Raw genomic sequence first — 18,688 nt, forward strand, 5'->3', positions numbered from 1 at the left:
GCGGCCGCGGGGGATGCCGGGATTCGTAGTCCCCGCCCGGCCCCGGGGGATGCTGGGAATCGTAGTCCGCCCCCTCCTAGGAGACGCGTCCTCGTTGCTAAGGAGGAGGGCCAGGTAATGGCGGGATGGTCCTCCTGGTGGCCCCTGCCTGGCCCAATGACTGGCCCGTGCCCGGCCTCTGCCTGACCTTTTCCTGACCTTTGCCCAGCCCCCGCCCAAGGGTCTGGCTTTGGACTTCCGGTGGGCTTCGGCCAACCAGGCCTCGAGTTGGCCGTCGTCCACCGCCGCCAACCAGGCCCGGGCCTTCCTCGGCCACGGGGCGGCCATCCCTCCCCTCCGGGCCTCGCCATCGCTCCCCCTCCAGCCATCGAGGAGCAGCCTGGCGTCGTGGACCGGGCGAAGGCCCGGGAGGCGGAAGGGCCCGGGATGGTCCTTGCTGGGTGGCCGGGGGGCCAGGCGCTTCGCTCCTCTGGGCCTCGGTTAACTCGGCTGGAAGATGGGCATGGAGAGTGTGAGCCCCACGGGGACGGGGACCGGGCCCGACGTGATCTGTCGGTATCCGCCCCAGTGCTCAGTGCGGCGCCTGGCACGTAGTAAGCCCTAGACTGAGCGCCCCACGTGGGACGGGGACTGTGCCCGACATGATCTGTCGGCATCCGCCCCAGTGCTCAGTACAGCGCCTGGCACATGGTAAGCACTAGACTGAGCGCCCCACGTGGGACGGGGTCTGTGCCCGACATGGTTTGTTTGCATCCACCCCAGTGCTTAGTACAGCGCCTGGCACATAGTAAGCACTAGACCGAACGCCCCACGTGGGATGGGGACTGTGTCCGACCTGATTCGTTTGTATCCGCTTCGGATACTACCCTATTTACTTGGTTAATGAGGTGTCCATCCTCTTGATTCTATCGATCGTGATTACGTTATCTTGTTTTCGTCCGTCTGTCTCCCCCGATTAGACTGTAAACCCATCATTGGGCAGGGACTGTCTCTATCTGCTGCCCAATTGTCCACTCCAAGCGCTTAGTACAGTGCTCTGCACCTAGTAAGCGCTCAATAAATACGATTGAATGAATGCTTAGTACAGTGCCTGCCACATAGTAAGCACTAGACTGAGCGCCATACACGGGACGGGGACTGTGTCCAACATGATTTGTTTGTATCCGCACCAGCGCTTAGTACAGTGCCTGGCACATAGTAAGCACTAGACTGTGAGCCCCATGTGGGACGGGGACTGTGTCCAACCTGATTTGTTTGTATCTTCCCTAGTGCTTAGTACAGTGCCTGGCATATAGTAAGCACTAGACTGAGCGCCCCACGTGGGACGGGGTCTGTGCCCAACATGATTTTTTTTTATCTGCCCCAGTGCTTAGTACAGTGCCTGGCACACGGTAAGCACTAGACTGTGAGCCCCATGTGGGACACGGATTGTGTCCAACCTGATTTGTTTGTATCCATTTAGACTGTGAACCCATTCTTGGGCTGGGATTGTCTCTATCTGTTGCCGAATTGTCCATTCCAAGCGCTTAGTACAGTGCTCTGCGCATAGTAAGCGCTCAATAAATATGATTGAATGAATGATGCACCCCAGTGCTTACTGCGGTACCTGGCACATAGTAAGCACTTAATAAATGCCATCATTATTATTATGGCACCCAGAGATATTCTGTTCCACACCAATGAGGCATAATACTCATAATAATCATTCATTCGTTCATTCAATCGTACTTATTGAGTGCTTACGGAGTGCACGGAGAAGCAGCGTGGCTCAGTGGAAAGAGCCCGGGCTTGGGAGTCAGAGGTCATGAGTTCGAATCCCGGCTCTGCCACTTGTCAGCTGTGTGACTGTGGGCAAGTCACTTCACTTCTCTGGGCCTCAGTTCCCTCATCTGTAAAATGGGGATTAACTGTGAGCCTCACGGGGGACAACCTGATGACCCTGTATCTACCCCAGCGCTTAGAACGGTGCTCTGCACATAGTAAGCGCTTAACAAATACCAAAATTAATTAAATTAATGATGCACCCCAGTGCTTAGTACAGTACCTGGCACACAGTAAACACTTAACAAATGCATCATTATTATTATGGCACCCAGAGATATTCTGTTCCACACCAGTGAGGCATAATACTCATAATAATCATTCATTCATTCAATCGTATTTATTGAGTGCTTACTGTGCACGGAATGATACTTGTGAACTTAATGGTCATAATAATGGACTCTGTGTGACCTCAGGCAAATCCCTTCACTTTTGTACCTCAGTTTCCTCATCTATAAAAAAGGAGGGCAAATGACCCAAGTTAGCTCGCTATGGGCAGGGAATGCGTCTGTTTATTGTTCATTCATTTAATCTCATTTATTGAGCACTTACTGTGTGCAGAGCACTGTCCTAAGCTCTTGGGAGAGTACAGTCTAACAACAGACACAGTCCCTGCCCACAGTGAGCTCACCGTCTAGGGAGCAATATAACAATATTGTTATATCGTAATGATAATAATAACCAATTGTATCTGTTAAGCCTTACTGTGTGCCAGGCACTGTACTAAGTACTGGGATGAATACAAGCAAACCGGTCGGCTGTCCCAGTCTCAGTCCCCACTTTCCAGATGAGGTAACTGAGGCCCGAAGAAGTGAAGTGACTTACCCAAGGTCACACAGCAGACAAGTGGCAGAGCTGGGATTAGAACCCATGACCTTCCGACTCTCGGGCCTGTGCTCTCTCCACTAAGCCGTGCTGCTTCTCTATTGTTCTCTTTCAAGCGCTGAGTACAGCGCTCTGCACACAAGACGGATGAGCCCATCGTTGGGCAGGGATTGTCTCTATCTGTTGCCGAATTGTCCATTCCAAGCGCCTAGTACAGTGCTCTGCACATAGTCCGCGCTCAATAAATACGATTGAATGAATGACTGTGCACTCGATAAATACGATCGACTAAATGAATCGGAAGAATGAAGGAATCCCTCTCTCCCTCAGCCTCGTGTGGGAAAGGGAGTTTGTCCGATCTGCTTATCTTGTATCTGCCCCATTCATTCAGTAGTATTTATTGAGCGCTTACTATGTGCAGAGCACTGTACTGAGCGCTTGGGATGTACAATTCGGTAACAGATAGAGACAGTCCCTGCCCTTTGACGGGCTTACAGTAATCGGGGGAGACGGACAGACAAGAACAGTAGCAATAAATAGAATCAAGGGAATGAACATCTCATTAAAACAATAGCAAATGAATAGAATCAAGGTGATGTACATCTCATTAACAAAATAAATAGGGTGATTAATAATAATAATAATGATAAATAGGGTAATGGGGTGAGGTACCCCAGCCCTTTAGCACAATGCCTAGCACCGAGTAAATGCATAACAAACACCATAATTATTCCGACTGTTTTTCCTTTTTCTTTCCTTCTCCTTAGATTTCCTTATTCCCAGCTACCCGTCACCCAGGTTTCTTCCATGACCTGACTTGTCACTGAAGGCAGCGACCTCTGCTTCATTGAGTAAGTAGCGAAAAACAACTTTTCTATCAATCAATCACATTCATTCATTCAATAGTATTTATTGAGCGCTTACTATGTGCAGAGCACTGTACTAAGCGCTTGGGATGAACAAGTCGGCAACAGATAGAGACGGTTCCTGCCGTTTGACGGGCTTACGGTCTGATCGGGGGAGACGGACAGACAAGAACGATGGCAATAAACAGAGTCGAGGGGAAGAACATCTCGAAAAACAATGGCAACTAAATAGAATCGAGGCGATGTACAATTCATTAACAAAATAAATAGGGTAACGAAAATATATACAGTTGAGCGGACGGGTACAGTGCTGTGGGGATGGGAAGGGAGAGGTGGAGGAGCAGAGGGAAAAGGGGAAAAAGAGGGTTTAGCTGCGGAGAGGTGAAGGGGGGATGGCAGAGGGAGTAGAGGGAGAAGAGGAGCTCAGTCTGGGAAGGCCTCTCGGAGGAGGTGAGTTTTAAGTAGGGTTTTGAAGAGGGAAAGAGAATCAGTTTGGCGGAGGTGAGGAGGGAGGGCAATTCCAGGACCGCGGGAGGACGTGACCCGGGGGTCGACGGCGGGATGGGCGAGACCGAGGGACGGCGAGGAGGTGGGCGGCGGAGGAGCGGAGCGTGCGGGGTGGGCGGTAGAAAGAGAGAAGGGAGGAGAGGTAGGAAGGGGCGAGGCGATGGAGAGCCTCGAAGCCTAGAGTGAGGAGTTTTTGTTTGGAGCGGAGGTCGATAGGCAACCACTGGAGTTGTTTAAGAAGGGGAGTGACAGGCCCAGATCGTTTCTGCGGGAAGATAAGCCGGGCAGCGGAGTGAAGAATAGACTGGAGCGGGGCGAGAGAGGATCCTAAAAAAAAAGCACATTTATTGAGTGCTTACAGTGTGCACAGCACTGTAGTAAGCGCTTGGGAGCGTGCAATATAACAGAATCCGTCGACACGTTCCTTGCCCACAGGGAGAGTAGTCACGTGGCTTGGGGGATAGAGCACGGTCCCGGGAGCCGGAAGGACCTGGGTTCTAATCCCAGCTCCGCCGCTCGTCTGCTCCGTGACTTGGGGCAAGTCGTTTTACTTTTCTCGGCCTCAGTGACCTCGTCTGTAAAATGGGGATTAAGACTTGCGAGCCCCATGTGGGACATGGACTTTGTCCAACCTGATTAACTTGTAGCTACCCTAGTGCTTAGTTCAGTGCCCGGCACGTAGTAGGTGCTTAACAAATACCAGTTTACAGTCTAGTTTAGAGTTTCCTACATGTAGAAATGCACCACTGCTACGTTCGCCAGAAGTGTTTGAACCTGGTGGAGACACAGTGGTCCCAGAGGCTGAGGATGGCGCCCGGAGATATTCTGTTCCGCACCAATGGGGAATAACGGTAATAATAATAATAAAAATAATAATAGGACGTGTTAAGTGCTTACTATGTGCCAAGCACTTAACACGTCCTATTATTATTATTATCGTGGTGCTGGGGTAGGTACACGTTAATCATGTTGGCCACAGTCCCTGTCTCGCACGGGGCTTTAACGAGAAGTGAAGCAGCGTGGCTCACTGGGAAGAGCACGGGCTTTGGAGTCAGAGGTCATGGGTTCGAACTCCGGCTCTACCACTTGTCAGCTGTGTGACTTTGGGCAAGTCACTTAACTTCTCGGTGCCTCAGTTACCTCATCTGTAAAATGGGGATTAAGACTGTGAGCCCCACCTGGGACAACCTGATTCCCCTGTGTCTACCCCAGCGCTTAGAACAGTGCTCGGCACATAGTAAGCACTTAACAAATACCAACATTATTAAGTGAAGGAAATCTTTTCCTGATTGACTTTGGGTTTCTATTCTGGCTTACTGAGAGAATTTTCTCCTTGCGTTAGAGTAGCCCCTGGGGCAAGTTCATTCGATAGTATTTATTGAGCGCTTACTATGTGCAGAGCACTGTACCAAGCGCTTGGAATGTACAATTCGGTGGAATGTACAAGTGGAATTAAGGGGGAATGGCACCATTCATTTCTCCAGTATCTGAACCTTGGCAGCGATGGGGAGATTTTACCCTAAAGTAACGGGCTGGAGGCATGGCCCAGTGGAAAGAACATGAGCCTGGGAGTCAGAGGACTTGGGTTCTAATCCCAGCTCCGCCACTTGCCTGCTGTGTGACCTTGGACAAGTTATCATTATTATTATTATTATATTAAGTGCTTATTGTGTGCCAGGCACTGTCCTAGGCACTGGGGTAGATACAAGGTAATCAGGTTGGACACAGTCCATGTCTCACATGGGGCTCACAGTCTCCATCCCCATTTTACAGATGAAGGAACTGAGGCCCAGAGAATAATAAATAATAATAATGATATTGGTATTTGTTAAGCACCTACTATGTGCAGAGCACTGTTCTAAGCGCTGGGGTAATCAGGATAGTCAGGTTGTCCCAGGTGAGGCTCACAGTCTTCATCCCCATTTTACAGAAGAGGGAACTGAGGCCCAGAGTAGTGAAGTGACTTGCCCACGGTCACACAGCTGACAAGTGGCAGAATGGGATTCAAACCCATGACCTCCGACTCCCAAGCCCGGGCTCTTTCCACTGAGCCACGCTCCTATCAGGGTAACGATCAGGTCTGAGCTCCCCAAAGTCACCCCTCCGCCTCTCCCCTCCCCCCCAACAACCCCCTCCCCTACTTTCCCATCCTTCCCTGCAGTATCCTCAGAGGAGATCTCCTCCCTCCTCGCAAGTGCCACCCCCTCCACCTGCGCCTCGGACCCCATTCCCTCTCACCTTCTTAAAACCATCGCCCCTGCCCTCCTCCCTTCCTTAACTTCTATTTTTAACCACTCAATCTCCAAGGGCTCCTTCCCCTCTGCCTTCAAACACGCCCACGTCTCCCCCATCCTAAAAAAACCCGCTCTCGACCCCACTTCCCCCTCCAGTTATCGTCCTATCTCCCTACTACCCTTCCTTTCCAAAATCTTAGAATGAGTCATCTACGATCGATGCCTAGAATTCCTTAACTCCCATTCTCTCCTAGACCCCCTCCGATCTGGCTTCCGTCCCCTCCACTCTACCGAGACTGCTCTCTCTAAGGTCACCCGTGACCTCCTTCTTGCCAAATCCAATGGCTCCTACTCCATTCTGATCCTCCTTGACCTCTCTGCTGCCTTTGACACTGTCGACCGTCCCCTCCTCCTCCTTACCTTATCTCACCTTGGCTTCACGGACTCTGTCCTCTCCTGGTTCTCCTCTTACCTCTCTGGCCGATCATTCTCGGTCTCCTACGCTGGAGCCTCCTCCCCCTCCCATCCTTTAACCGTTGGAGTTCCTCAAGGGTCAGTTCTCGGCCCTCTTCTGTTCTCCATTTACACTCACTCCCTCGGTGAACTCATCCGCTCTCACGGCTTCGACTACCATCTCTACGCAGATGACACGCAGATCTACATCTCCGCCCCTGTCCTCTCCCCCTCCCTTCGGGCTCGCATCTCCTCCCGCCTCCGGGACGTCTCCACCTGGATGTCGGCCCGCCACCTAAAACTCAACATGAGCGAGACTGAGCTCCTCATCTTCCCTCCCAAGCCCGGTCCGCTCCCAGACTTCTCCATCACCGTGGATGGCACGACCATCCTTCCCGTCCCGCAGGCCCGCAATCTCGGTGTCATCCTTGACTCGTCCCTCTCGTTCACCCCACGCATCCTATCCGTTACCGAGACCTGCCGGTTTCACCTCTACAATATCGCCAAGATCCGCCCTTTCCTCTCCACCCAAACGGCTACCTTACTATTACGGGCTCTCGTTATATCCCGGCTAGACTACTGTGTCAGCCCTCTCTCTGACCTCCCTTCCTCCTCTCTCGCCCCGCTCCGGTCTATTCTTCACTCCGCTGCCCGGCTCATCTTCCTGCAGAGACGATCTGGGCATGTCACTCCCCTTCTTAAACAACTCCAGTGGTTGCCTATCGACCTCCGCCCCAAACAAAAACTCCTCACTCTAGGCTTCGAGGCTCTCCATCACCTTGCCCCTTCCTACCTCTCCTCCCTTCTCTCTTTCTACCGCCCACCCCGCACGCTCCGCTCCTCTGCCGCCCACCTCCTCGCCGTCCCTCGGTCTCGCCTATCCCGCCGTCGACCCCCGGGTCACGTCCTCCCGCGGTCCTGGAACGCCCTCCCTCCTCACCTCCGCCAAACCGATTCTCTTTCCCTCTTCAAAACCTTACTTAAAAATCACCTCCTCCAAGAGGCCTTCCCAGACTGAGCTCCTCTTCCCCCTCTACTCCCTCTGCCATCCCCCCTTTACCTCTCCGCAGCTAAAGCCTCATTTTCCCCTTCTCCCTCTGCTCCTCCACCTCTCCCTTCCCATCCCCACAGCACTGTACCCGTCCGCTCAACTGTATATATTTTCGTTACCCTATTTATTTTGTTAATGAATTGTACATCGCCTCGATTCTATTTAGTTGCCATCGTTTTTACGAGATGTTCTTCCCCTTGACGCTGTTTAGTGCCATTGTTCTCGTCTGTCCGTCTCCCCCGATTAGACCGTGAGCCCGTCAAACGGCAGGGACTGTCTCTATCTGTTGCCGACTTGTTCATCCCAAGCGCTTAGTACAGTGCTCTGCACATAGTAAGCGCTCAATAAATACTATTGAATGAATGAATGAATAATGAGGTTGTCCCACGTGAGGCTCACAGACGAAATCCCCATTTTACAGATGAGGGAACTGAGGCCCAGAGGAGTGAAGTGACTTGCTCACGGTCACACAGCAGACGAGTGGCGGAGCTGGGATCAGAACCCGGGTCCTTCTGACTCCCGGGCCGATGCTCTATTCACTAGGCCACGCTGCTTAACTTTTCTGTGCTTCAGTTTCCTCAACTGAAATGGGGATTCAATGCCTGTTCTCTCTCTCACTTAGACTGTGAGCCCCATGTGGGACAGGGACTGTGTCTTTCCCGATCAGACCCTATCGATTCGTAACCATCCCAGTGCTTAGGACAGTGCCTGACACATAGTGGCTTAGAAATCAGTGTGTCTTAATGGATTGACCAGGCCTGGACGTCAGAAGGACCCGGGTTCTAATCCTGGCTCTGCCGCACGTCTGCTGTGTGACCCCGGACAAGTCACTTAACTTCTCTGTGCCTCGGCGACCTTATCTGTAAAATGGGGATAAGAGGGTGAGCCCCATGTGGGACAGGGACTGTGCCCGACCTGGTTAACTCGTGTCTATCCCAGCATTTAGAATGGGGCTTGGCACATTGTAAGTGCTTAACCGGTATCATAAGAATTATTATTATTACGTAGTAAGCCCTTAACAAATACCATTAAAAAAAAGTGAGACAATTGTCTTTATTGCCATACCAGCAGGCCTGCCATCAGCCTGGAGATCAATCTGGGAACCATGTGTTAGCACGGTCTGTGTTTTGACCATCTCTACCCTAAGCACATGACCGAAAATAATGATCGTAATAATAGTGATAGTAATAATAGTAATATCTGTTGAGCATCTACTATGCACAAAGTACTGTAATAATAATAATAATGATGGTATCTGTCAAGTGGATACAAGTAAATCGAGTTGGACGCAGTCCCCGTCCCATGTGGGGCTCACGGTCTTCATCCCCATTTTCCAGATGAGGTAACTGAGGCCCAGAGAAATGAAGCGACTTGCCCAAGGTCACACGGCAGTCAAGTGGCAGACCTGGGACTAGAATCCATGACCTTAACTTTTCTGTTCCTCAGTTTCCTCATTTAGAAAATGGGGATTCAATCTTATTCCCTCCTACTTGACTGGAAGGCCCAATGTGGGACCGAGACTGTAGTAAGCACTTAATTAAAATACTACTACAATAATAATAATGGCTCATATCCCAGCCCCACAGCACTTACGTACATGTCGGTGATTCGTTTATATTACTCTCTGTAAGCTCGCTGTGGGCGAGGAATGTGTCCGTTTATTATTCTATGGTACTCTCCCAAGCTGTTAGTACAGAGCTCTGCACGCGGTAAGCGCTCAATACATACGATTGAATGAATGAGTGAATGAATGAATGAATTCCAAGAGATAGGGAGAACGAGTATTTTATCACAGATGAGATAACTAAAGCCTAGAACTCTCTGCCCCGATGCCTTTCCCCCACTTCAAAGCCTTCCTGAAGGCCCAAATCCTCCGAGAGTCTTCCAAGACTGAACCCTCATTTCCTCTTCTCCCACTCCCTTCTGCGTTGCCTTTTCACTTGGATTTTCATCCTTTCCTCACCTCTCCCTCAGCCCCCTATCACTTATTTCCATACCTGCAATTTATTGATTTATTCATTCATTCAATAATACTGTTGGTATCTGTTTAGCGCTTACTAGGTGCAGAGCACTGTTCTAAGCGCTGGGGTAGACACAGGGGAATCAGGTTGTCCCACGTGGGGCTCGCAGTCTTCATCCCCATTTTACAGAGGAGGGAACTGAGGCACGGAGAAGTTAAGTGACTTGTCCACAGTCACACAGCTGACAAGTGGCAGAGCTGGGATCCGGACTCATGACCCCTGACTCCAAAGCCCGTGCCCTTTCCACTGAGCCACGCTGCCTCTCTCAATTCAGTAGTATTTATTGAGCGCTTACTATGTGCAGAGCACTCTACTAAGCACTTGGAATGTACAGTTCGGCAACAGACAGAGATAACCCCTGACCATTGACGGGTTTACAGTCTAATCCGGGGAGAGAGACGGACAAAAACAAGACAACATAATCACGATAAATAGAATCAAGGGGATGGACACCTCATTAACAAAATAAATAGGGTGATAAAAATATCTACAGATGAGCACAGTGCTGAGGGGAAGGGAGGGGGGAGGAGCAGAGGGAAAGGAGGCTTAGCTGAGGGGAGGTGAAGGGGGGAAGGGGGAGGAGCGGAGGGGGAGCAGAGAGGGAGCAGAGGGAAAAGGGGAAGCTCAGTCTGGGAAGGCCTCTTGGAGGAGGTGAGCTGTATTAGAGAGGTGCGTGAGTTATATCGTAGTAGGAGATCCGCCAGGTGAGGTAGATGTGGAGAGCTGATTAAGTGTCCTAAAGCTGAAGGTAAGGCATTTCTTTTGGATGTGGAGATGGTTTATATTAACATCTGTCTCCTTGTCCAGATTGTAAGCTCCCTGTGGGTATGCTGTACTCTCCCAGCATCTCTGCACACAGTACGCGCTCAAAAAATATTACCGATTGATCGTTTGAGCACTAAATGACTCTCTCAGGGTGACTTGAGAGGCAGCGAGGCCTAGTGGATAGAGCACAGGGCTGGGAGTCAGAAGGACCTGGGGTTTTCATCCCAGCTCCGCCACTTCCCTGCCTTGTGATCCTGGGCAAGTCACTTGGCTTCTCTGGGCCTCAGTTACCTCAGCTGTAAAATGGGGATTAAGACTGTGAGCCCACTGGGAGGCAGGGACTGTGCCCAACCTGATTAGCTCGGATCTACTCCGGCGTTTAGAACTGCGCCTGGCACATATTAAGCGCTTAACAGATATCATTTTAAAAAGCGGTCGCACGGCAGGCAGGTGGCGGAATCAGGTTTAGAATTCCGGTCCTCTGATTCCCAGGCCCACGTTCTATCCCCTAGGCCAAAGCTATTGTTCTCAGATTCTCTATTGGACCATATAGATTCATTGAGCATACGTAGGAGGAAGGTAGGTGCTTCTAATAATAATAATGTTGGTATTTGTTAAGCGCTTACTATGTGCAGAGCACTGTTCTAAGCACTGGGGGAGATACAGGGTAATGAGGTTGTCCCACGTGAGGCTCACAGTCTTCATCCCCATTTTACAGATGAGGTCACTGAGGCACAGAGAAGTCAAGTGCCTTGCCCACAGTCCCACAGCTGACAAGCGGCAGAGCTGGGATTCGAACCCATGACCTCTGACTCCCAAGCCCGGGCTCTTTCCACTGAGCCACACTGCATGCAGCATTCATATCAATCAATCATATTTATTGAATGCTTACTGTGTTCAGAGGACTGTGTTAAGCACTTGGGAGAGTGCGATATAACAGAGTTGGTAGACACGTTCCCTCCCGACAACGATTTTACAGTTTAGACGGGGAGGCAGACGTTAATAGAAATAAATTATGGCTATGTAATTTATATAATATATATATATATATGTATATATAAGTGTTGTGGGGCTGGAGGAAGGGGGGAATAAAGGATGCAAATCCAAGTGCGAACGTGATGCAGAAGGGAGAGGGGGAAGAAGAAACGAGGGCCTTGTCGGGGAAGGCCTCTTGGAGATGTGCCTATAATAAGGCTCTGAAGGAGGGGAGAGGGATCGTTAGTCAAATATGAAGGAGGAGGGCGTTCCGGGCCAGAGGCGGGATGTGGGCGAGAGGTTGGTGGCGAGATATATGAAATGGAGAAACAGTGCCGAAAGGTTGGCGTGAAGCGAAGAGAGGTGGGTGGGTTGGGTTGTAGTAGGAAGTCAGTGAGGTAAGGTAGGAGCGGGCAAGGTGATTGAATATTTTAAAGCCCCCAGTGAGGAGTTTCTGTTTGATGCGGAGGTGGATGGGCAGCTTTTTGGAGGTTCTGGAAGAGTGGGGAAACATGGGCTCAACATTTCTGTAGGCAAATGATCCAGGCAACAGAGTGAAGTCTCGGCCTGGAGTGGGAGAGACAAGAGGCAGGGAGGTCAGTGAGGAGGCTGATCCGGGCAGGATAGGATGAGTGCTTGGATTAACGGGGTAACAGTCTGGACAGAGAGGAAAGGTGGATTTTAGCGATGTCGTGAAGGCTGAAATAACAGGATTTGGTGATAGACTGAATACGCCGATTGAATGAGAGAGATGAATTGAGGACAGCGCCAAGATTATGAGCTTGTGAGACAGGAAGGATGGTGGTGTCCTTTTCAGGGGTGGCGAACCTTTTCAGTTCATCCTTTTTTTAATGCTGCTTGTTAAATGCTTATTATGTGCCAGGCCCTGTACTAAGTGCTGGGGTAGATACAGGTTAATCAGATTGGACGCAGTCCACGTCCCACGTGGGGCTCACCGTCTTCATCCTTGTTTTACCGGTGAGGTCACTGAGGCCCAGTGAAGTGAAGTGACTTGCCTAAGGTCACAAAGCAGATGTCCTGCCCATGTCCCGCCTCTGGCCTGGCACGCCCTCTCTCCTCAAATCCGACAGACAATTCCTCTCCCCTCCTTCAAAACCTTATTGAAGGCACATCTCCTGCAAGAGGAGTCCCCCGCTTTCCTCTTCTCACACTACCTTCTGCGTCACTTACTCCCTTTGTTCATCCCCCACTCCAACCCCACAGCCCTAATGTAATATCTGTCATTTATCCATTCATTCATTCATTTATCGAGCACTTAATGTGTGCAGAGCACTGTACTAAGCACTTGGAAAGTACAATTCGGCAACAAGTAGAGACACTCCCTACCCGACAACCGGCTCACAGTCTGGGGAGGGAATTTTATTTATATTAATGTCCACATCTGTCTCCACCCCAATCCCCCCCCAAACTGCAAGCTTATTGTGGGCAGGGAATGTGTCTGATAATTGTTGTTTTGTATCCTCCCAAGCACTTAGCCTAGTGCTCTGCACAGAGTAAGAGCTCAATAAATAGGATTGAATGAATGAATCGCACCTTAACTCACAATGACAATAGAGCAGGGAGATTCTCTTGCCTCAAACCTTATTTTGTGTAAAACATATCCCTGCTCCAGAGACATGACATTTTCTCCATAACTACAGTAAGAGTTGTTCCTGTGAGCTTTTCAATTGTTCCTTTTTTTTCCCTTGATTTTCTTCCCAGCAGCCCTCTAAAAGAGAGGATGGCAACGGGACTGTATAAATTTGATGATGGAAATCCTTCTTGGGCTAACTGCTTTCCTGCCAGAAACCACTTTCGGAGCCGGGAAGTTGGTAATGTTCATTCATTCTGTGACTGTGGTGGTGCTAGGCAACGGCACTGTGATTTCTTTGTTTCTTTCCCTCACTCTTTTTCTTCTTTCTCTCTTACTTCCTTCTTTTGTTTCCTTTCTTTCTTCTTTTCCTTTCTTCTCCTTCCTTTCTTTGTTTCCCTTCATTCATTCTTTCTTTCCTTTCTTCTTTTCCTTTCTTCCTTCCTTCCTTCCTTTCTTCCTTCCTTTCTTTCTTCCTCCCCCTCTAGACTATAAGCTCGCCATGGGCAGGGAATGTGTCTGTTTATTGTTATACTGTGCTTTCAACACAGTATGTGCTCAATAAATACGATTGAATGAAGGAATGAATGAATAGGACATTGAGACACCACTGTATTTCCTTTTTTCGGAATCATCCAGATTAGTCATCCACGTCAGTGGGCCCCAATCTGTTGGAAGACACTGGGGGAATCTTTGTAATCCCTCACTGATCCCTCCCTTCTAGGGAGACCCCTAGAAATCTGAGGATGGGAGAGGTCAGTGAGGGGTTATGGAGATCCCCCAATGTCTTCCAATGTCTGATATGAGGGATCTGGGTTGGTGATGGTGGGTGAGGAAAAAACAGGGAAGAGAAAAATCCAGAACCACCACACTGAAAGCCACAAAAATGTAATCTGCATTTGAAAATTGTCCGAGTCTAGACCACTCATGGAAATAAACTTATGGCCTTCCTAACTGTTCTGCTCCCTGGGAAAATCCTAATAAAACAAAGCCATTGGTTTAGACCGTCTTTTAGAGTCACGACAAGAGTGACCAAATAGACCTTCGTTAGAACAGAAGGGTAAAAAAGGTCGGCAATATGAATATTCAGGTTCCTTCAACATCAAATTCTCAATGGTAACTACCATCTAGAACAGATATTTCTGCCCTGAATTCTCTTTGTCATTATCAGTATCATTATACTAGACGGAACCCTGAAGATTCTGCCGGGGAACCTAAAATCCCAGGTCTCTCTTCTCCCCACTGACCCATTTACGCCCTATTTTCTGACATCAGTGTTTTTTTTCCCCGTCATTGCTGCCCGTTCTCAGGTGCAAGAACCCTCAGTTGAATGATGTCACTCTTTTCATCTCTGTTAACAACAATGATAATAATAATTATGATAATTGTGATATTTGTTAAGCACTTACTGTGTGCCAGGCACTATAGTAAGCACTGGGGTAGATAGAAGGTAATCAGATTGGTAATCAGTCCCTGTCCCAGTAGGGCTCACAGTCTTAATCCCCATTTTACAGATGAGGGAAGTGAGGCCCAGAGGAGGTAAGTGACTTGCCCAAGATCACGCAGCAGAGAAGTGATGGTGCTGGGATTAGAACCCAGGTCCTTCTGGCTCCCAGGCCTGTGCTCTTCTGTTCCCCAGTGTCTTTCTGAACCCCTGCTGATTTTTCTCCTCTCTCTCTACCTTTCCTGCACTTCCCAGACATGGCCAATGCTGATGGGCAGAGGGAGAGCAGGGTTATTTACCAGGTCAATGAATCGATCGATCCTATTTTTCGAGCGCTTTCTGGGTGCCGAACACTGTACTGAGCCCTTGGGAGAGGACAACAGAATTAGGGGACATGTCTCCTGCCCGTAACAAGTTTGCAGTCTAGAGGGGGAGACAGGCATTAATTTGAATTTGGTCGTGGGTTTGTGGGTTTAATACGAATACGGTCGTGGGTTCTGATCCTGGCTCCGCCACTTGTCAGCTGTGTGACTCTGGGTAAGTCACTTAACTTCTCTGCACCTCGGTTACCTCATCTGTAAAATGGGGATTAAGACTGTGAGCCCCACGTAGGACACCCTGATTACCTTGTATCTACTCCAGCGCTTAGAACGGTGCCTGGCACATAGTAAGCGCTTAACTAATACCGTCATCATTAGTAGTAGTAGAAGTCACTAGAGAAGCAGTGTATCTTAGTGGGAAGAGCCCGGGCTTGGGAGTCAGAGGACGTGTGTTCTAATCCTGCTCCGCCACTTATTTGCTGTGAGACCTTGGGCGAGTCACTTAATTTCTCTGTGCCTCTGTTACCTCATCTGGAAAAATGAGGATTAAAAAACGTGAGCACCACGTGAGTCAATCTGATTACTCTGTATCTACCCCGGCGCTTAGAACAGTGCTCAGCACATAGTAAGCGCTTAACAAATACCATAATTATTATTTATTTAGTATTATTAAATAAGTAATTTATGAAATATAATTTAAAGATATGTACTGAAGTGCGTTGGGGCACTTGGATGAATATCAAATGTCCAAAGGTCACAGATCCAAGTGCATAGACGACACAGAAGGGAGAGCCAGCTGGGGAAAAGAGGGCCTCTTGGAGGACATGTCAACTGGAGAGTATTAGTTTACAGGACATTTGTTGTACAATGGGGTGAAATTACAGCGAGAAGGATTTAAGTTAGACTGAGGAAAAACTTCAGGACTGTGAAACCTCGACAGGGACGACTGGGAGTGGATGCGGCTCTGCCTTCCCAACGTTGCGATATCATTCAGTACGGCGTCCGTTTCTGTGTGTATAAAGAAATGATCAGAACTTCTGTTTCCCGTGCGTCTCTCTTGGACCCCTTTCGTTATTCTCGCAGCGGGCAGAGGGCACTGGGTCGTAGCTCAAAGAGCTACCCTGCGGAACCACTTCCAGGCCGTGGTTCGTGCTCTCACCGACTACCAGAAGGAGGGTAAAAGCGAGACTCCGCCAGTGAAGGTAGAGGACCTGTATCGGGAATGGCCTGGATTTGAAAAGCTCCTCAACGGACGGATGAAACGGGTCTTAGATTTGCCCTTTTTGGTGAGTATAACTGCCTCTTCCCATGCCTGGCTCAAAAGGAGGTACATTCAGGTGAATCCGTATTCCTTTCATCAATCAATTTCTTCCCCCCTCTAGACTACGAGCTTGAAGGGGGCAGAGAATGTGCCAGTTTACTGTTATACTAGGCTCGCCCAAGCACTTCACGCAGCACACAGTAAGCGTTCAATACATACCATCGATTGACTTAATCCGACTCCCAGGCCCGTACTTAGAGAAGCAGCGTGGCTCGGTGGAAAGAGCCCGGGTTTGGGAGTCAGAGGTCATGGGTTCTAATCCCGGCTCCACCACTTGTCAGCTGTGTGACTTTGGGCAAGTCACTTGACTTCTCTGGGCCTCAGTTCCCTCATCTGTAAAATGGGAATGAAGACTGTGAGCCCCACGAGGGACAACCTGATCACCTTGTATCCCCCCCAGTGCTTAGAACAGTGCTAAGTGCTTAACAAATACCAACCTATTATTATTATTTACTCTTTCCACTAGGCCATGCTGCTTCCCTTAGGCCTGGCTACTTTCTTTTGCACTTAACCAAACTTGGTCAGACTCCCCAAACCCTAAAATTTAATTATTTAAACTTACGTTCGATCTGCTGGTTTTCATAGCGGTGACCCTAGCGTGTCCTAGGAGAAGCAGCGTGGCTTAGCGGAAAGAGCCCGGGCTTGGGAGTCGGGGGTGTGGGTTCTAATCCCGGCTCTGCCGCTTGTCTGCTGTGTGACCTTGGGCAAGCTACTTGACGTCTCTTGCCTCAGTTACCTCATCTGTAAAATGGGGATTAAGACTATAAGCCCCATGTGGGACGACCTGATTACCTTGCATCTACCCCAGCGCTTAGAACAGTGCTTGACATGTAGTAAGTGCTTGACAAATACCATTATTATTATTAGGAAAAGAGCCTGGGCCAGCTAACCTGGGAATCATATTAATAATAATAATATAACAACATCAATAATAATAATAGTATTCGTTAAGCACTTACTATGTGTCGCTTACTACGCTACTTCTCCTTTGTGGTCCATACTTCGCTCTGCTTCCCAGATTCTTTTTCTTAGGTCAGCCCACGTCTTCCCAATCCTCAAAATCCTCCAGCGGTTGCCCAACCATCACCACATCCAACAGAAATGCCTTACCTTCAGCTTTAGGACACTTAATCAGCTCTCCACATCTACCTCACTTGGCTGATCTCCTATTACGATACAACCCACACATTTCTCTAATACAGCTCACCTCCTCCAAGAGGCCTTCCCAGACTGAGCTTCCCCTTTTCCCTCTGCTCCCTCTCTGCTCCCCCTCCACCCTCTGCTCCCTCCCCCTTCCCCCCTTCACCTCCCCTCAGCTAAGCCCCCTTTCCCTCTGCTCCTCCCCCTCCCCCTCAGCACTGTGTTCATTTCTATATATTTTTATTTCCCTATTCATTTTGTTAATGAGGTGTACATCCCCTTGATTCTATTTATCGTGATTATGTTGTCTTGTTTTTGTCCATCTCCCCGGATTAGACCGTGAGCCCGTCACTGGGCAGGGATTGTCTCTCTCTGTTGCGGAATTGTCCATTCCAAGCGCTTAGTACAGTGCTCTGCACAAAGTAAGCGCTCAATAAATACTATTGAATGAAAGAATAATACCAACCTACTCAGCCTAACTCCATCTTGTCTGTCTCACCCCCTCTGACCCCTTGCCCACCTTGTCCCTCTGGCCTGGAACTCCCTCCCACCTCACAGCCAACGGACCATCTCTCTCCCCGTCTTCACAGCCCCGCTAAACTCTTATCTCCTCCAAGTGGCCCTCCCTGACTAGCTCCTCATTTCTCCACCCTATCTGCCTTCCCTTCGGTGTCACTTATGCACTTGAGTCTGTAGCTTGTAAGTTCTTGATAATAATAATTAATAATTATCATTGCTTAAAGGGGTTTTATAGAAGGTGTTCAGATCCCATGTGGGGCTCACAGTCCTAGCAGGAGTGAGAACAGGTATTGAATCCCCATTTTGCAGACGAGGGAACTGAGGCCCAGAGAAGTTAAGCGCCCAAGGTCACACAACAGAGAAGTGGCAGAGCCAGGGTTAGAGTCCAGGTCCTCTGACTCCCAGGCCCGTGCTCTTTCCACTGCTTCTCACCCCATGGCACTTATTTACATATCCTTAGATGCTCCCATTTCCTATCCATTCACTCATTTATTGAGCATTTACTGTGTGCAGAACACTGTTCTAAGCACTTGGGAGAGTAAGTACTATACAACAGTGAACAGACACGTACCCTGCCCACAACTTACAGTCTAGAGTGGGGGAAGATAGACATTAATATAAAGAAATAAATTACACATATGTACGTATGTGGTGGGCCTGGGAGTGGGGGATGAACAGAGGGAACAAGACAGGGAGACAGAGAAAGGAGTGGGAGAGGAGGAAAGGGGGGCTCAGTCTGAGAAGGCTTCTTGGAGGAGATGGGCCCTCAATAAGGCTTTGAAGTGGGGGAGAGTCGTTGTCTGTTGGATTTGAGGAGAGAGGATGTAGGCAAGGG

The 18,688-nt window shown here is 49.3% G+C and overlaps 1 protein-coding gene across 4 annotated transcripts in view; it reads left to right on the top strand.

Moving 5' to 3' along the window:
- Nucleotides 1–3,417: 3,417 nt before the first annotated feature.
- Nucleotides 3,418–18,688, top strand: part of XRRA1 (X-ray radiation resistance associated 1) — a 68,094-nt gene continuing 52,823 nt past the window's right edge. The window contains exons 1-3 of one of the 4 annotated variants that reach the window (XM_039911220.1): nucleotides 3,418–3,497; nucleotides 13,241–13,350; nucleotides 15,957–16,159. In XM_039911220.1, the coding sequence (XP_039767154.1) occupies nucleotides 13,260–13,350; nucleotides 15,957–16,159 (294 nt within the window). In that variant the 5' untranslated portion in view covers nucleotides 3,418–3,497; nucleotides 13,241–13,259. The remainder of the gene's footprint in view (nucleotides 3,498–13,240; nucleotides 13,351–15,956; nucleotides 16,160–18,688) is intronic. The other 3 variants (XM_039911221.1, XM_029049656.2, XM_039911222.1) reach the window with 3 other exon arrangements.

This window comes from Ornithorhynchus anatinus, chromosome 2 (genome assembly GCF_004115215.2).
Source record: "Ornithorhynchus anatinus isolate Pmale09 chromosome 2, mOrnAna1.pri.v4, whole genome shotgun sequence".
NCBI lineage: Eukaryota > Metazoa > Chordata > Mammalia > Monotremata > Ornithorhynchidae > Ornithorhynchus > Ornithorhynchus anatinus.